Genomic DNA, 13,072 nt, shown 5'->3' with positions numbered 1-13,072 from the left:
CAGTGTCTAATTTCGATCACTTGAGCCAAGCGCTGCACTCCCTTTTGCGCCTTGTTAGCCAGAGTGTGGTTTGCAGTGCAAAGCGGCGCACAGTGGATCGAGTCAATTAGAGAGGTCGGACAAGAAATTTTTGACTGGAACTGTAAATTTTGACGTTTATTTCGTCACATTTTAAATTTGAAGGGGTGCGATCGGAAGAAAATTCCACGAGGAAACCAATGGAGCCACTTTCAAAAGCTCAAAGTTTTATATAAACGGAGTTATAAGCGTTTAAAGTTTCCAAATTTTGTCCCACCTCTCCTATTGACTCGAGCCACTGTGCGGCGGTGGATATATCAGAAACTCATTGTCAGCATCGCATCGTGGCAGTGGAGCAGGTCACCTGATAACGGCTAACGGCACGCGTCCTTTGGATTGCCAAGCGACCAAGGCAGTGCCGCCAAATTGTGCAGAACTATGCACAATACGCAGATATCGACAGGCAGTACGTAAGGAATGCGCGATTTAAGCACGGATTCCTTTGCAAAATATCGAGAAACACGATAGTGCCGTTGCTTTTCTCTGAAATCAACTCTGAAGCTCAAAAAAGCTCTCAAAGTTGAGGATGGAGGGGATATCTCACGCTATACCCCGAGAGTCCACCTCTGTATCAAGGCACACTCTCTGTGCAAAAATAGTAATCAACTCTGAGAGCTTTTTTGAACTTTGGAGTTGATTTCCGAGAAAACCAGTGTCACCGTCGTGTTTCTGTTTCTCGCAAAATTTTTCCTCAGCAATTAGTATTTAAACCGTTCTAAGGACTAATCTACCTTGCTAAGGAAGAACACCGCATGAACATTTGAGAGTTGCCAAATTTCCGCTGATGAAATGTTCATTTTGTAAGAAAGTTATGTAAATTTTGCTTCGGAATTTCAGGAGCTTTCACTGACATTGCGAACAAAATTATCTGAAAAATTGGAAGAAAAATGCTTCTAAGTTTACCAAGAGATTCGTGTTTTTTCATAGAAAATTTGGCTATGCCTGAAGGTTGATACGGCGTTTTTCCGTACCACGGCAGTAATCGGATGAAATTATTTGTCTAGACTGCACGGAAAGAAATTCAATGTTGATTTAGCATTTATACTGTTAAAAAGATGTCCGACAAGTTTCAAATGCTGATTTTACATTTCAACAAATGCTAACGTAACTGCGCCCACTGCAAAACGTACAAATTAAAATGTCATGTGAACATTTTTGTATTGTAAAATCAGCATTTGAAACTTGTCTTACATATTTTTAACAGTGTAAATGCTAAATCAACATTGAATTTCTTTCCGTGCAGTCTAGACAAATAATTTCATCCGATTACTGCCGTGGTATGGAAAAACGCCGTATCAACCCTCGGGCGTTACCAAATTTTCTCTGAAAAAACACGAATTTCCTGGTAAACTTAGAAGTATTTGTCTTCCAATTTTGCAGATAATTTTGTTCGCAGTGTCTGTGAAAGCTCCTGAAACTTTCAAAGCAAAATTTTCATAACCTTCTTACAAAATGAACATTTCATCAGAGGAAATTTGGCAACTCTCAAATGTTCATATGAATGTTTCATGTGTCTGTGGATTTTCCGGTGCTCGTTACGTGTAGTTCGGGTAAATGGGATCGGCAGCGCTGGACGAAGCCGGGTCCAATCTGGAAAGTGTAGCAGTAGTGACAAGTAAGGCACCCGGGTGCGTTGGGCGTGTGTTGTAATCGCTCGGAGCCGCGTTTCAAGTGCGAGAATTCCGCGCGGTGCGGTGCCGCGCCGTGTTCCCGTGGTCCGCAAGGTCTCGACAACGTCCTTTAATCCGCCGCGCCGCTAGTCACGTCGAGTGAGGAAAAAACGAACGGGCTCCTTGCTAACCGTCGGATTTTTAACCTTTCTTGCTCGTCATTTAGCTTAGCCCGTGACAAAATATCTTGCAGACTCAAGAGTCGTCACCATGCTTGCGTACTGGAAAAAAAACACATTGGATCCGGAGTCCAGACTCTTGAAAACATTGAAAAGGAAAAATACTCTTGATTCAATCGGATTTTTGCTTGTATCAATACGAAATCCGCTTAAATTAAGAGGCTTGGTTCTTGATTTAAGCTAGATTCTGATTGAATTAAGAGTACTTTTTCTTGTCGATGTTTTTAAGAGTCTGGACTCTAGATCTAAATTTGTCTATCAATTTCAATAATCAGCCTGCGAGCCGATTACTGACATTTACAGACAAAGCTATAGACAAAGAAAACATAAGGAGTATAAAGCGATCCTATTGGTTGAAATGGGTGACTCTTATAGACTAAGGAGGTAAATTATATGGACTAACTATCGGGTCTCTCGTGGGTTGCCGTTAGTTAGTCTATTGCCTATGCGTCCTTTGTCCATTGCAACCACCCGCTTCCACCAATAGGATCCCTACATATTCTTTTTGTCTTCTTTGTCTATTGCTTTGTCTATCAATTTCAATAATCAGCCTGCTGAGCTGAAAATTTTGGTGAGTCGTAGACCTCATTAATGTTAGAAGAAGGTCTCCAAGATATTTCATCTCTGTTTGCAGCAGCGATAGCGTAATGGCGGCGTTACCCAGGACTCTAAAGTCGAGCTTTCGGCGTTAAATCTAGTTCGGATTCATATTTAACGCTCGGATCTTGGATCGCGAGATCGATCGAGATCCCCCGGGAGGATTGTGTGTGTGACAAGGTGGGATCGGTGTGGTGTGCTGGTGTGCGGTGTTGGTCGGATGCCCGTGGAAGGAGCTCTCAGGGCCGTCGCCTTCGTTTCTCTCGGACTCGGTCGACGCTCCCCCAGGGACCCCCGAAGGGATGGGCTGCTCCCCCAGTAGCCCCAGGAAGAAGCGCTCCTTGGAGCTCTCCCCCCGCAGCGCCTCCGATACTGGTAAGTCTCCTCCTAACTTTTCTTTCGAATGGATCACTAGACAAGGTACGAATTTAAGCAATCTGATACATGTTCATAAACCAAAGACTCACGTAGAACACGATTCGCGTAACGAAAATTACTGAAACTAACTCTTAACGAAGACATTAACGTTTTTATTACACATTGGTTACGAGGAATTTGAAATGCCCGCTCACAAGAAACTCAAAGCTCTACGTGAGTCAAATCGCGCACTACAACGGTTTCAGCAAGCCTCTCAATCGAACAATGTTCATTTCCCACCATGTGTTTCTCAAACTATAAGTAATTTGCTATAGCTGAGCCAAAGCGTCAAGATCGAGGTTGCCAGATTTGTATATCGCACAGACTGTCATGATAACGTTTAGCGCTCGATGTGAACTACGTAGAGCATTGAGTTTTATGAGCGGATGGTTTGAATTCACGCATTAAGAATCATTAAATATCTTCGTAAGGTATTGATTTCTGTAATTTTCGTTGAGTGCACCGTGTTCTACGTAAAATTTTGGTTAAGATACATGTATCAGAATGCTGAAATTCGTACCTTGTCTAGTGGTCCATTATGGTTTTGCGGCCTAGAAATGAATTAGTGAGTTCGAAAACACACTAACTCGGGTTTTTTTCGATTTTCACTTTTTTACGATTTAGTAACACTTATGGATAGAGGCATCTGTACGCAAAAGGAAATTTCAAAATTGCAATTGGAAGTGCTCGAAACAGCGACAAAAAAAGGGAAGAATCGAAGTATTTCATTGGAAATACCAATATTTGGCCATTTCAAGGGAAATGGGTGACCATCCGATCTTGCGGTTTTCTTTTTTCGGTTCAGTATACCTTGTACTAAAAAGTTATATAAATATTCAAGCGTTATTCAGGTCGAAAAGTATAAATTTTTCTGGGCAGACTATGAAAAATCAGTATCTGAAAGTCGGTGAGAACGAAAACGCACCAACTCGGAAATTTTAAAACGCTTAATTCTCTGTCATCAAGCAGGTGTATCGATTTCAACTTGGTGCTTTACAAAGTCTCTACGTACTTAACCTATTTGACACCGAAAAGGTTTTTCTTAAACTAACTTCTTCGCCCGCTGCGCAGTTTTAGGTGTTCCTGAGTTGCTGTGTTTTCGAACTCACTGATTCAAATACGGGTATTACCTGATAGTGACACCGGAATCACTCGCTGTGGGAATCGCAGGTTCATCGCTACGCAAAATCCAGGGCAATGATGAAGGTTGGGGCTCAGCATTTATCAGTTTGTCTCTACTATTTGAATTAATTTGATACAAATCGTCCTCGTTTTGAAAAATTGAATCGCTTTAACAGAAATTTTTAGTTATTCTCACCGAAAAGTTGATCCGATTACAATTTAATAGGTAGAAATGTCAAGCAGGGCCGGATTTACTGACTTGCCGCCCATGGGCCGCCTGTATTTTGCCGCCCCCTTCTCATTCGTTTTGAAACATCAATCAAAACCATCAAGTGAACGTGCCAGTGGGGGTGGGGTGCATAAGACGCGTTTACTCGTGTTGGAAACATTTTCTGGGAAAGCCCTGTCAACACTACTAGCAAAAATTCACCGAACTTTGCGCGAACGTTAAGTTTCGTAAACCTATCTCTGCGTGCACAAGGCCTTCCATTCACAAGAAATGAACGAAAAAATTATGAAAGAATAAACATAAATGTGGTTTGATGATTTTAACTTCCGCCACCGCGCCAGACAGACCGCACCGTGTTTGGAGCAATGCGTGAAGTATTCCGACGGTTTTGTAGGCGCTATAAGTTTCACGCCGACGACCGCTGCTGAATGCCCTGTGTTTGACGCAATGCGTGAAGTATTCACGAAGTCTTGTAGGCGCTATGCGTTTCACGCTGACCGCACTGTGTTTGGCGCAATGCGTGAAGTATTCATGCATTCTTGTAGGTGCTATCCGTTTCACGCTGGCCGCAGTGACCGCACTGTGTTTGATGCAATGCGTGAAGTATTCGTGCAGTCTTGTAGGAATGTAGGCGCTAAAATGTGTTACATGCCGACCGCCGCGCCGAGGGCTTCTCCTTTTCATCTCAAGACCTCGTCATCATTTTTCTCTCAGTCGCGCCGTTCCTGGCCAAAGTGCGTGTTTGGTCTCTCTCTAAACTCGATTAAATAAAGGTGCTGTCTCTTGTATCACCGGAAGACGACAAAATTAGAAATTACTATACTCTCAGGAAATGAGAGATTTTGATTACAATTTTTTTCTAAATCCGATTTTTTTTCATACTGACATTTAAAAAAAGTGCAAAATTTGCCGCCTCCTACAATTGCCGCCATTTGGCCCATGTGGCCACCCCCTTAATCCGGCCCTGATGTCAAGTGCACTTACTCAACAAAATCCCTCACATTTCTCGGGAGGGAGGAAGTAGACTCCTTGAGGGCACGCCCCCCTATTTCCGGCCATGTATCCGTCGCAAAATTTTATCCAGTCAGTGGTAGAAAAATATTCTGGCAATACCCAGTTATCAATGGAAAAAGTTCCTAGGTAAAAAGCCCAGTTATTGGAAGAGAAAGTTTCCTAGTAAAGTTCAGTTATCGGTAGAAACGTTTAATTTATCATCACGTTTAACGTTTTAGCATTAGATAATTTTTTATACGGCCCTTTCATCGGTGGATAAAATATGATCCCGTTTTTCAGAGGTTAAACTAACTTTCTGGTCCGGTCTTTTTTTTGCAAAAAAAAATAATAAAAAATAAAAAAAGGAATGCGCTTTTTGCCAGCGCATTGGATCGGCCGGTAATTTCAGTAGCGGAAAAGACGGAAATTGGTGTATTTCCTTTGAAAAATACACCGAAAAGGATTGGGAATTGATAAATGAGGGTCCGTGGATACGGATGAGCGGACGCGATTGATTTAAGTGCTCAGCGTTTATCGCAAAATGGCTGCAATCTTGAAGCTCCGTCCTTCTCCTAAAGGAAAAAACAAAAAGAAATGGACTGAATAGGTCTGTTCCACGCAAGAGATACAGCCTGATTTAGACTTCAAAGGAGTAAGTAAAATGACAAAAAAAATCACCATGGTCGCCTTAGAAAATTTTGAACTCTACTATTCATCTCTATGAAAGTTCTTCTTTGCGTAATGTGTAGTAAACGTTTAGATTCCTAAGCGATTGATTTGCGCAGATTTTATTCGTACAGATAGAGAAACGCGCCTTGCGAGGATGAGCAGTGCCAAAGCGCCTTAATTATTTTACACGCAACACGGCAAACTCCTGAGCACGTATAGTTGTATTTTTACGTTTTCATCCATCACCACATCAAGAATTCAAGATCTTCATTATTTCCCTTCAGTAATAAATTATGCACTCTTAATTAGTAGTGGCCATAACCAATAATAGTCATATTTTTACTGGAGCAATCGTAATTATACAAATGTGCGGTAGTAAAATCACCATTTAATGGTAAAAATATCTCTATTTATCGGTTACGGCAATTACTAATTAAGAGTTCATATTGAACACCACTAATATGGTAATTATAACCATAATTTTTTCTCAGTGCGTGCACGCCTATATCTACGCGGCTGTATCTCTTCACTGGGAAAAAAAAAACACATTGGAAGTCCAGACTCTTGAAAACATTGACAAGAAACACTCTTGATTCAATCGGATTTTTGCTTGAATCAAAACGAAATCCGCTTAAATTAAGAGGCTTGGTTCTTGATTTAAGCTAGATTCTGATTGAATCAAGAGTACTTTTTCTTGTCGATGTTTTCAAGAGTCTGGACTCTACATCCAATGTGGTTTTTTCCCAGTGTTGTCTACAACAAGCAACATATCCCATCCTCCTTCAAGAATCAGAAAGTTTAGAAAGACGTCTCGGAATAGGATCGGAAGTTGCGCCCGGCGGAAAAAACAAAACAAACCGACGGCGGACCCGAGAAAGGGCGGTAGGGAAATGAAAGAAGGAAAGGTAAGTTTTCCCTGCTAAGTTTCGAAGGGGGTGGGGGTGGGGGGGTATGAAAAATGATGATCCGGGAAGAATTACCATATTAGTGGTGTTCAATATGCACTCTTAATAAGTAGTGGCCAAAACCAAAAATAGTGATATTTTTACTGGAGAAATCGTAATTATACAACTGTGCGGTAGTAAAATTACCATTTAATGGTAAAAATATCTCTTTTATCGGTATACGGCATACTAATTAAGAGTTCATATTGAACACCACTAATATGGTAATTATAACAATAATTTTTCTCAGTGCATGTACGCCTACATCTACGCGGCCGTATCTCTCGTCTACAACAAGCGCCATATCCCATTTTCGTTTAAGAATCAGAAACTTTAGAAGGACGTCTCGGAATAGGATCGGAAGTTGCGCCCGGCGGAAAAAACAAAACAAACCGACGGCGGACCCGAGAAAGGGCGGTAGGGAAATGAAAGAAGGAAAGGTGAAGCCCTGCTAAGTTTCGAAGGGGGTGGGTGGGGGGGGGGGGGGGTATGAAAAATGATGATCCGGGAAGAAGCCCCGGGCGGGATCCGAGCCAAGTCCGAGCATTTGTCATAAAATCCAGGGCCCGCGAGGAGGAGGATGAAGTTTTCCGTGCGTCCCCGGGTTCGGGGCTCCTCGATAGGCCGCCTAATTGAAAAAGTTTTTATTTTCGCCCGAGGGGGGTGGCCGGGGCCGGGGCCGGGGGCTGCGGGAGCGCCCCGAATTTCGGTGATCCGTAACTTGGGCGGCATAATTATGAGGGGTGGATCGTTTAGCGCGCTCGCGCCGCCGCCGCCCGCGGATGGTGTGATTCGCGATCCGCTCTCGATGCTAATGACCTTTGGACAAGGGTGTAGACTATGGATTGGTGATGGCCTGAAAAAGCACGAGAGGCTCGAAGAGACCCGCCTCTCACGAGTGGAAACGAAGAGAAATCATTTGAAACATGACCCGAACTCTATGTAACAAGGTGGTAAAATAGTGCTTGGTCCACACTATTTAAGCCCAATGGAGATGTTGCATGTGTGAGGAATTTGTGATTTGACTGCTGATTCTTATGTAAAAGTTCGTGAGAAACACGATGGTGCCACTGGTTTCCTCTGAAATCAACTCCCAAGCTCAAAAAAAGCTCTCAAGATGAGGCCAAAATGGATTCCCACCCTACCCTGAGAGTCCACGTCTACATCAAGACAAAATCACCATGCAAAGATTGGGAGCAAATACACTGACAGGGTTGCCGTGATTTCAGTTTTAGAGTCCCCAAATAAGGTGGCAGCCCTGTCAATGTATTTGCTCCCTATCTTTGCGTGGAGAGTTTATCTTGATGTATACGTGCACTCTCAGGATAGCGCGGTATATTCCCTCCATATTGGCCTCAAATTGAGAGCTTTTTTTACGCCTGGAAGTTGATTTCAGAGAAAACCAGTGGCACCATCATGTTTCTCGCAAACTTTTACATAAGAATCAACAGTCGAATCGCAAATTCCTCAAACATGCAACATCTCCATTCACACTATCAAACTTTTCGTGCGACATGATTGAACGAAAAGTTGGATGGAAAGTTGGACGCAAAAAAAATTTGATTCAGTGATATACACTGTAAAAAAGGTGCTCGGCTCGAGCACGAAGATTCTTGAATTTGCCGCCAAGAATTTTTTTCATCTTGATTTAAGCTGAATTTCTCTTGATGCAACGAATATAAGGCGTAACAGCTTCGGCTTATGTCGGTCGGAAGATTTCGTTCCAACTTTTCGTTCAATTTTTCATCAAATTGTCGTTTTCTCTCGTCAGTATCACACTATCTAACTTTCCATTCGACAAATTGCATCCAAGAGTTGGATGAAAAGTTTGATAGTGTAGATTGAGGTTAAACGGAGGTAAAATCAGAGCTCAACATTTTGTACTCTAATTTAACTTTTTGGCCTCGTTTCTCCCGGAAATAGTGTATACCCGTCACTATTTTACCACGTTCTTACGAATGGAAACTTCAGCTTCAGGACTTTACCTCTCAACTCTTTTAACCTCTTGCTGACTAATAAGCAACAAGTTTAAAAGCTAAAACCATCTTGCAATAGAGCACTACTATTTTTCCTCATTCCAAACTGATTTTTTCCTCAAATCGATGAAATTTTCCGATATCTTCTTTTGACTACCGAAATTTTTCTTAAAGGTTCAAGCCTAACTCATAGGTATTCTTTCCTTACCTATCTGTTTCGTGATGATTTTTTTCACCCCTAAAAAATTGTTGGAATCTCACGTATAAGTAAAATGATTTTTGGCTTCTCAGGTGAAGGGCGGAAAAAATCGATTTTTTCAATTCGATACTCAGAAAAATCGATTTTTACACTGAAATCGATTCGGTTCTTATTGATTTTTCAAAAAATTGATTTTTCCCGAAAAAAATCCGTATCTCTACAACGAAACACGTACAACCAGGTTTGACGTCACCCGAGCCATCGCCTAACGAGAACACTCTCGACCTCGCGAGGCGGGGGTCGAAGGGGGAATCAACGAGAGGTTTAAATTAAAAGGTGACGGCTCGAATCCGCGGTGTCGGAGTCGAGAACGAAGGGGCATCGGGTATGGGGACCCGGGGGGCGGAATCGGCGGAAATCCAAGCTCCGATCAAGCTCATCCCTGCATCCCTGGACGCCGGTTGACGCTGACGAGGGCGCGGAAATCCGATGCCGGATTCATTAGCGGCGAGTGCGTCACAGTCCGGAGACGCCCTTCCAACCCCCCCCCCCCCCCCCCCCCGCCGCGGTTCCTCCGGGAAAGTCATCCGAACGGGACTCGAAATTGCAGCCCCCGACCGAGTGGAGTGACGACGCGGCTCAGAAGCCAAGGATGAACCGAGCGTCATCGATCAAATCCGGAGCGATCGGAAAAGTTGGTGTCGACTCCGCGTCGCCTTCCGTGCTGCACTCCGGTGCACTGGATTGGCTATACAGGGTGTCCCTAAATGGAGATGTTGCATGTGTGAGGAATATGCGAGTTGACTGTTGATTCTTATGTAAAAGTTCGCGAGAAACACGATGGTGCCACTGGTTTTCCCTGAGATTAACTCCCAAGCTTAAAAAAAGCTCCCAAGTTGAGGCCAAAATAGAGGGGATATTCCATGCCAATCTAAGAGTCCACCTCTACATCAAGACAAACTCTTTATGCAAAGGATAGGGAGCAAATACATTGACAGGGTTGCCGTGATTTCAGTTTTAGAGTCCCCAAATGAGGTGGCAATGTAGCCCTGTCAACCAGCGCGATTACAGTGTTTTTTTGTGCAACTTCTCCTTCCCTTTTAGAAATACTTAATACACGTTCAGTTTCAAAATTTACAATTATTTCCATTTAAAATTAAAAAGTTTATGGTAGGAAGCAAAAACTATTCGCCATTCTGGAACATGTTTTAGGTAAATATGAAGAAACAACATTTTTACAAGACTGTAGTCGCGCTGGTCCTGGTTCGCGCCTGATGCGATCCGCTTTTGCCTCCTCTGATCGCATTGCTTCTATAGTTGACGCAGGATTTCTAAAACATATTTTCTCTGCGTCCATATTATCTCGACAAAAGTGCGGGGGCGTTTCTTGGAAGTTAATTGCCACTTTTTCCGGTGGATATCGCTCTAAGTGTATTTTCCAAAGGAGATACACCATTTATTTACCTATTTATTTATTTCTTATTGCGTTCTCTTATTCACCACGACGAAACTTGTAAGAGTTCCCCAGGTATCGGGGTGCACGCGGACAAACGTCAAGGATCACGCTCCGTGCGTCCCGACGCTCGCACCTTCCGCTCACCGGCGCACATTGGATCGAGTCCATCAGAGAGGTCGGACATGAAATTTTTTAATAAAACTGCAAATTTTGTCGTTAATTTCGTCACTTTTTAAATTTCAAGGGGTGCTTTCGGAAGGAAATTTCAAGAGAGAACCAATGGAACCACTCTTAGACCCTCAAAGTCTTGTATAAACGGAGTTATAAGCGTTTAAAGTTTCCAAATTTTGTCCGACCTCTCCTTTTGACTCGATCCACCGTGCGACGTCGGATTCCCGGGCGTGCATTTCCCGCGACGCGCGACGCGGCTTGAATTCATTAACGTCGAGCGGTGGCGTCGGGGCGCGGGGCCCCTGCCCGCCACCGCTGGGAGCGGCGTCTTAAATTAGCCCTGCCGCAGCGGGACAAAGGAAATGAAAAAACATTACGAGCCGGCGAAATGCGGGCTGCATCGCCCGCGAATGAAGGCGCGCGCGGCAGGCGCTGGATACCACACTCGCGACACCCAACGAAATTTTCATTGAATTACATTCGATTGTGAGCGACGGGGAGCGGCTTCAATATCTCGCGCTCAGGTGTACCCGCTTTGTGAATATTTTAAATTGGTTTCGGGGGGTGGCGGGGGGGGGGGCGATTCGGATGCCCCGAAATTGTGCTTCTCGCTGCGTCCTTTTGACAGCCGGAGACGGGGCTTTGCATGACAGCTTGTCGGGTCGTCATGACGCTCCGTGTCCGGAATGCTGAGGCGCTCCCACGATTCCTTGTTTTTCTATCGTGGGGGTCTTTTATGTGTTCCTGGCGCACAATGGCATTCCCGCTGTTAAATTTCAGCCCCTCGCGTAGCGGTTGCGTGGTGGAGAAGGGGAGGCCCTGTTGCTTTACCTGTTGCTACGTTCGAATAAAACTCAACGGAGGGAGTTTAAAAAAAAACCCATTTCTACTTAGGCATTTCAATTGAATGTAGGTGGTTTTCCTAGAATTTCATTTGTGGGTGAATCAAAGGAAAACCGTTGTTTGGGCTTTAATTGTACATTGTCGAGGCTTCTGAAAATTTTGAAATTATCTCTTTCAAAGTGGTTGTGAAAGTCTTTCACGTTTAAACGGACGTCCCTATAGAAGGATTTTTTAAAGAACGTATTTTCCCGGGCATTTCAGTTAACTGCGCGTTATTTTTCTGGAGCCTCTCCTGCTGATGGCTCAGATGCGAAACTTTTCAGGTATCTGGTATCTGCTTTCAAATTTTGCTTCATGATAAAATGCGAATGTTCTGGGAAACCTAGTAAATTCTCATTTTCCAATTCTCCTTGAAATTCTCGTTTTTAGTCACAGCGTTTTTAGTCACAGTGTTTAACCAAGTATCTCGATTTGCAACGTTGCAGACTTCTTATCATAATTCATTCTTTACTGATAATTTATTTATCGTCAACCCTTCAAAGATAAGATAGATTTTACCTTGTAGTATGAAGAATATCCTGTGAAAATTTCAAGCAATTACATTAAATCACTCGTCATAAAATAGTAAAAAAGGAGCCAAGATTTTGAAACACCAGAAATTAGACACGAGATTTGGGAGTTTCACCGTCTTACAGTGGATCGAGTCAGTAGGAGAGGTCGGTCAAAATTTGGGAACCTTAAACGCATATAACTCCGTTCATACAAAACTTTCAGGTTCTGAAAGTGGTTTCATTGGTTTTCTCGTGAAATTTTCTTCCGGAGGCATCCCTCAAAAATTTAAAATGTGACGAAATAAACATCAATATTTGCAGTTTTGGTTAAACATTTTATGTCCGACCTCTCTAATTGACTAGATCCACTGTACGTCGATATACTTAACCATCTAAAAGAAATGGGATCTTGAGAAATAAAGGATATGACAAGCGATCAATTGGACTGCATTTTGCAATTTGGAACTACAAATTCTGGCTCATTTTGGAAAAACACTTATGTGCGCATAGGGGAACTAATGGCACATACGTTGTTTTTAAACTGAGCTAGAATTTGTAGTTCCAAATTGCAAAATGTAGTCCAATTACCATTAATATCGTAATGGTCGAACGTATAAAAAATGTGTTTTATTTTATTCCCCGCAGAAAAAACTCTCCGTTCGGTTACATTTTGTTCCAAAGCCACAGAGGCAAACGCGTAAAGTTCCATTTTAGCTCGTCAATTTAAGGTCCTTTGAGGCTAGGTAGTAATTTAAAAATGCTTTTGTAACGTAGGCTCCTATCCTTTAACTCTTTGAAACAAAATAGCGTAACGAGTTTCGCGAAGTATGTCCCCTGTAGAGCTTCACGTATTTTATGAGCGACTCCTTATCCAAGACTCTTTTTGAGTGTGCAGGTTGGTAGCATCCTGTTGGATAAAATTCTCTCTCTACGATACCGCGAAAAGAAAATTAAATTTTTCACCCACACAGCAGTTGG

General features: G+C 42.9%; 1 protein-coding gene across 4 annotated transcripts in view; it reads left to right on the top strand.

Annotated features, from left to right (window-relative positions):
• The window catches only part of Pde8 (phosphodiesterase 8), a 347,707-nt gene that overhangs the window by 2,405 nt on the left and 332,230 nt on the right, over positions 1–13,072 (top strand). For all 4 annotated transcript variants that reach the window (XM_019059152.2, XM_019059151.2, XM_019059153.2 and 1 more), the window contains exon 2: positions 2,562–2,899. In XM_019059152.2, the coding sequence (XP_018914697.2) occupies positions 2,827–2,899 (73 nt within the window). In that variant the 5' untranslated portion in view covers positions 2,562–2,826. The remainder of the gene's footprint in view (positions 1–2,561; positions 2,900–13,072) is intronic.

This window comes from Bemisia tabaci, chromosome 6 (assembly GCF_918797505.1).
Source record: "Bemisia tabaci chromosome 6, PGI_BMITA_v3".
Taxonomy (NCBI): Eukaryota; Metazoa; Arthropoda; class Insecta; order Hemiptera; family Aleyrodidae; genus Bemisia; species Bemisia tabaci.
This window is presented reverse-complemented; position numbering and strand designations above follow the sequence as displayed.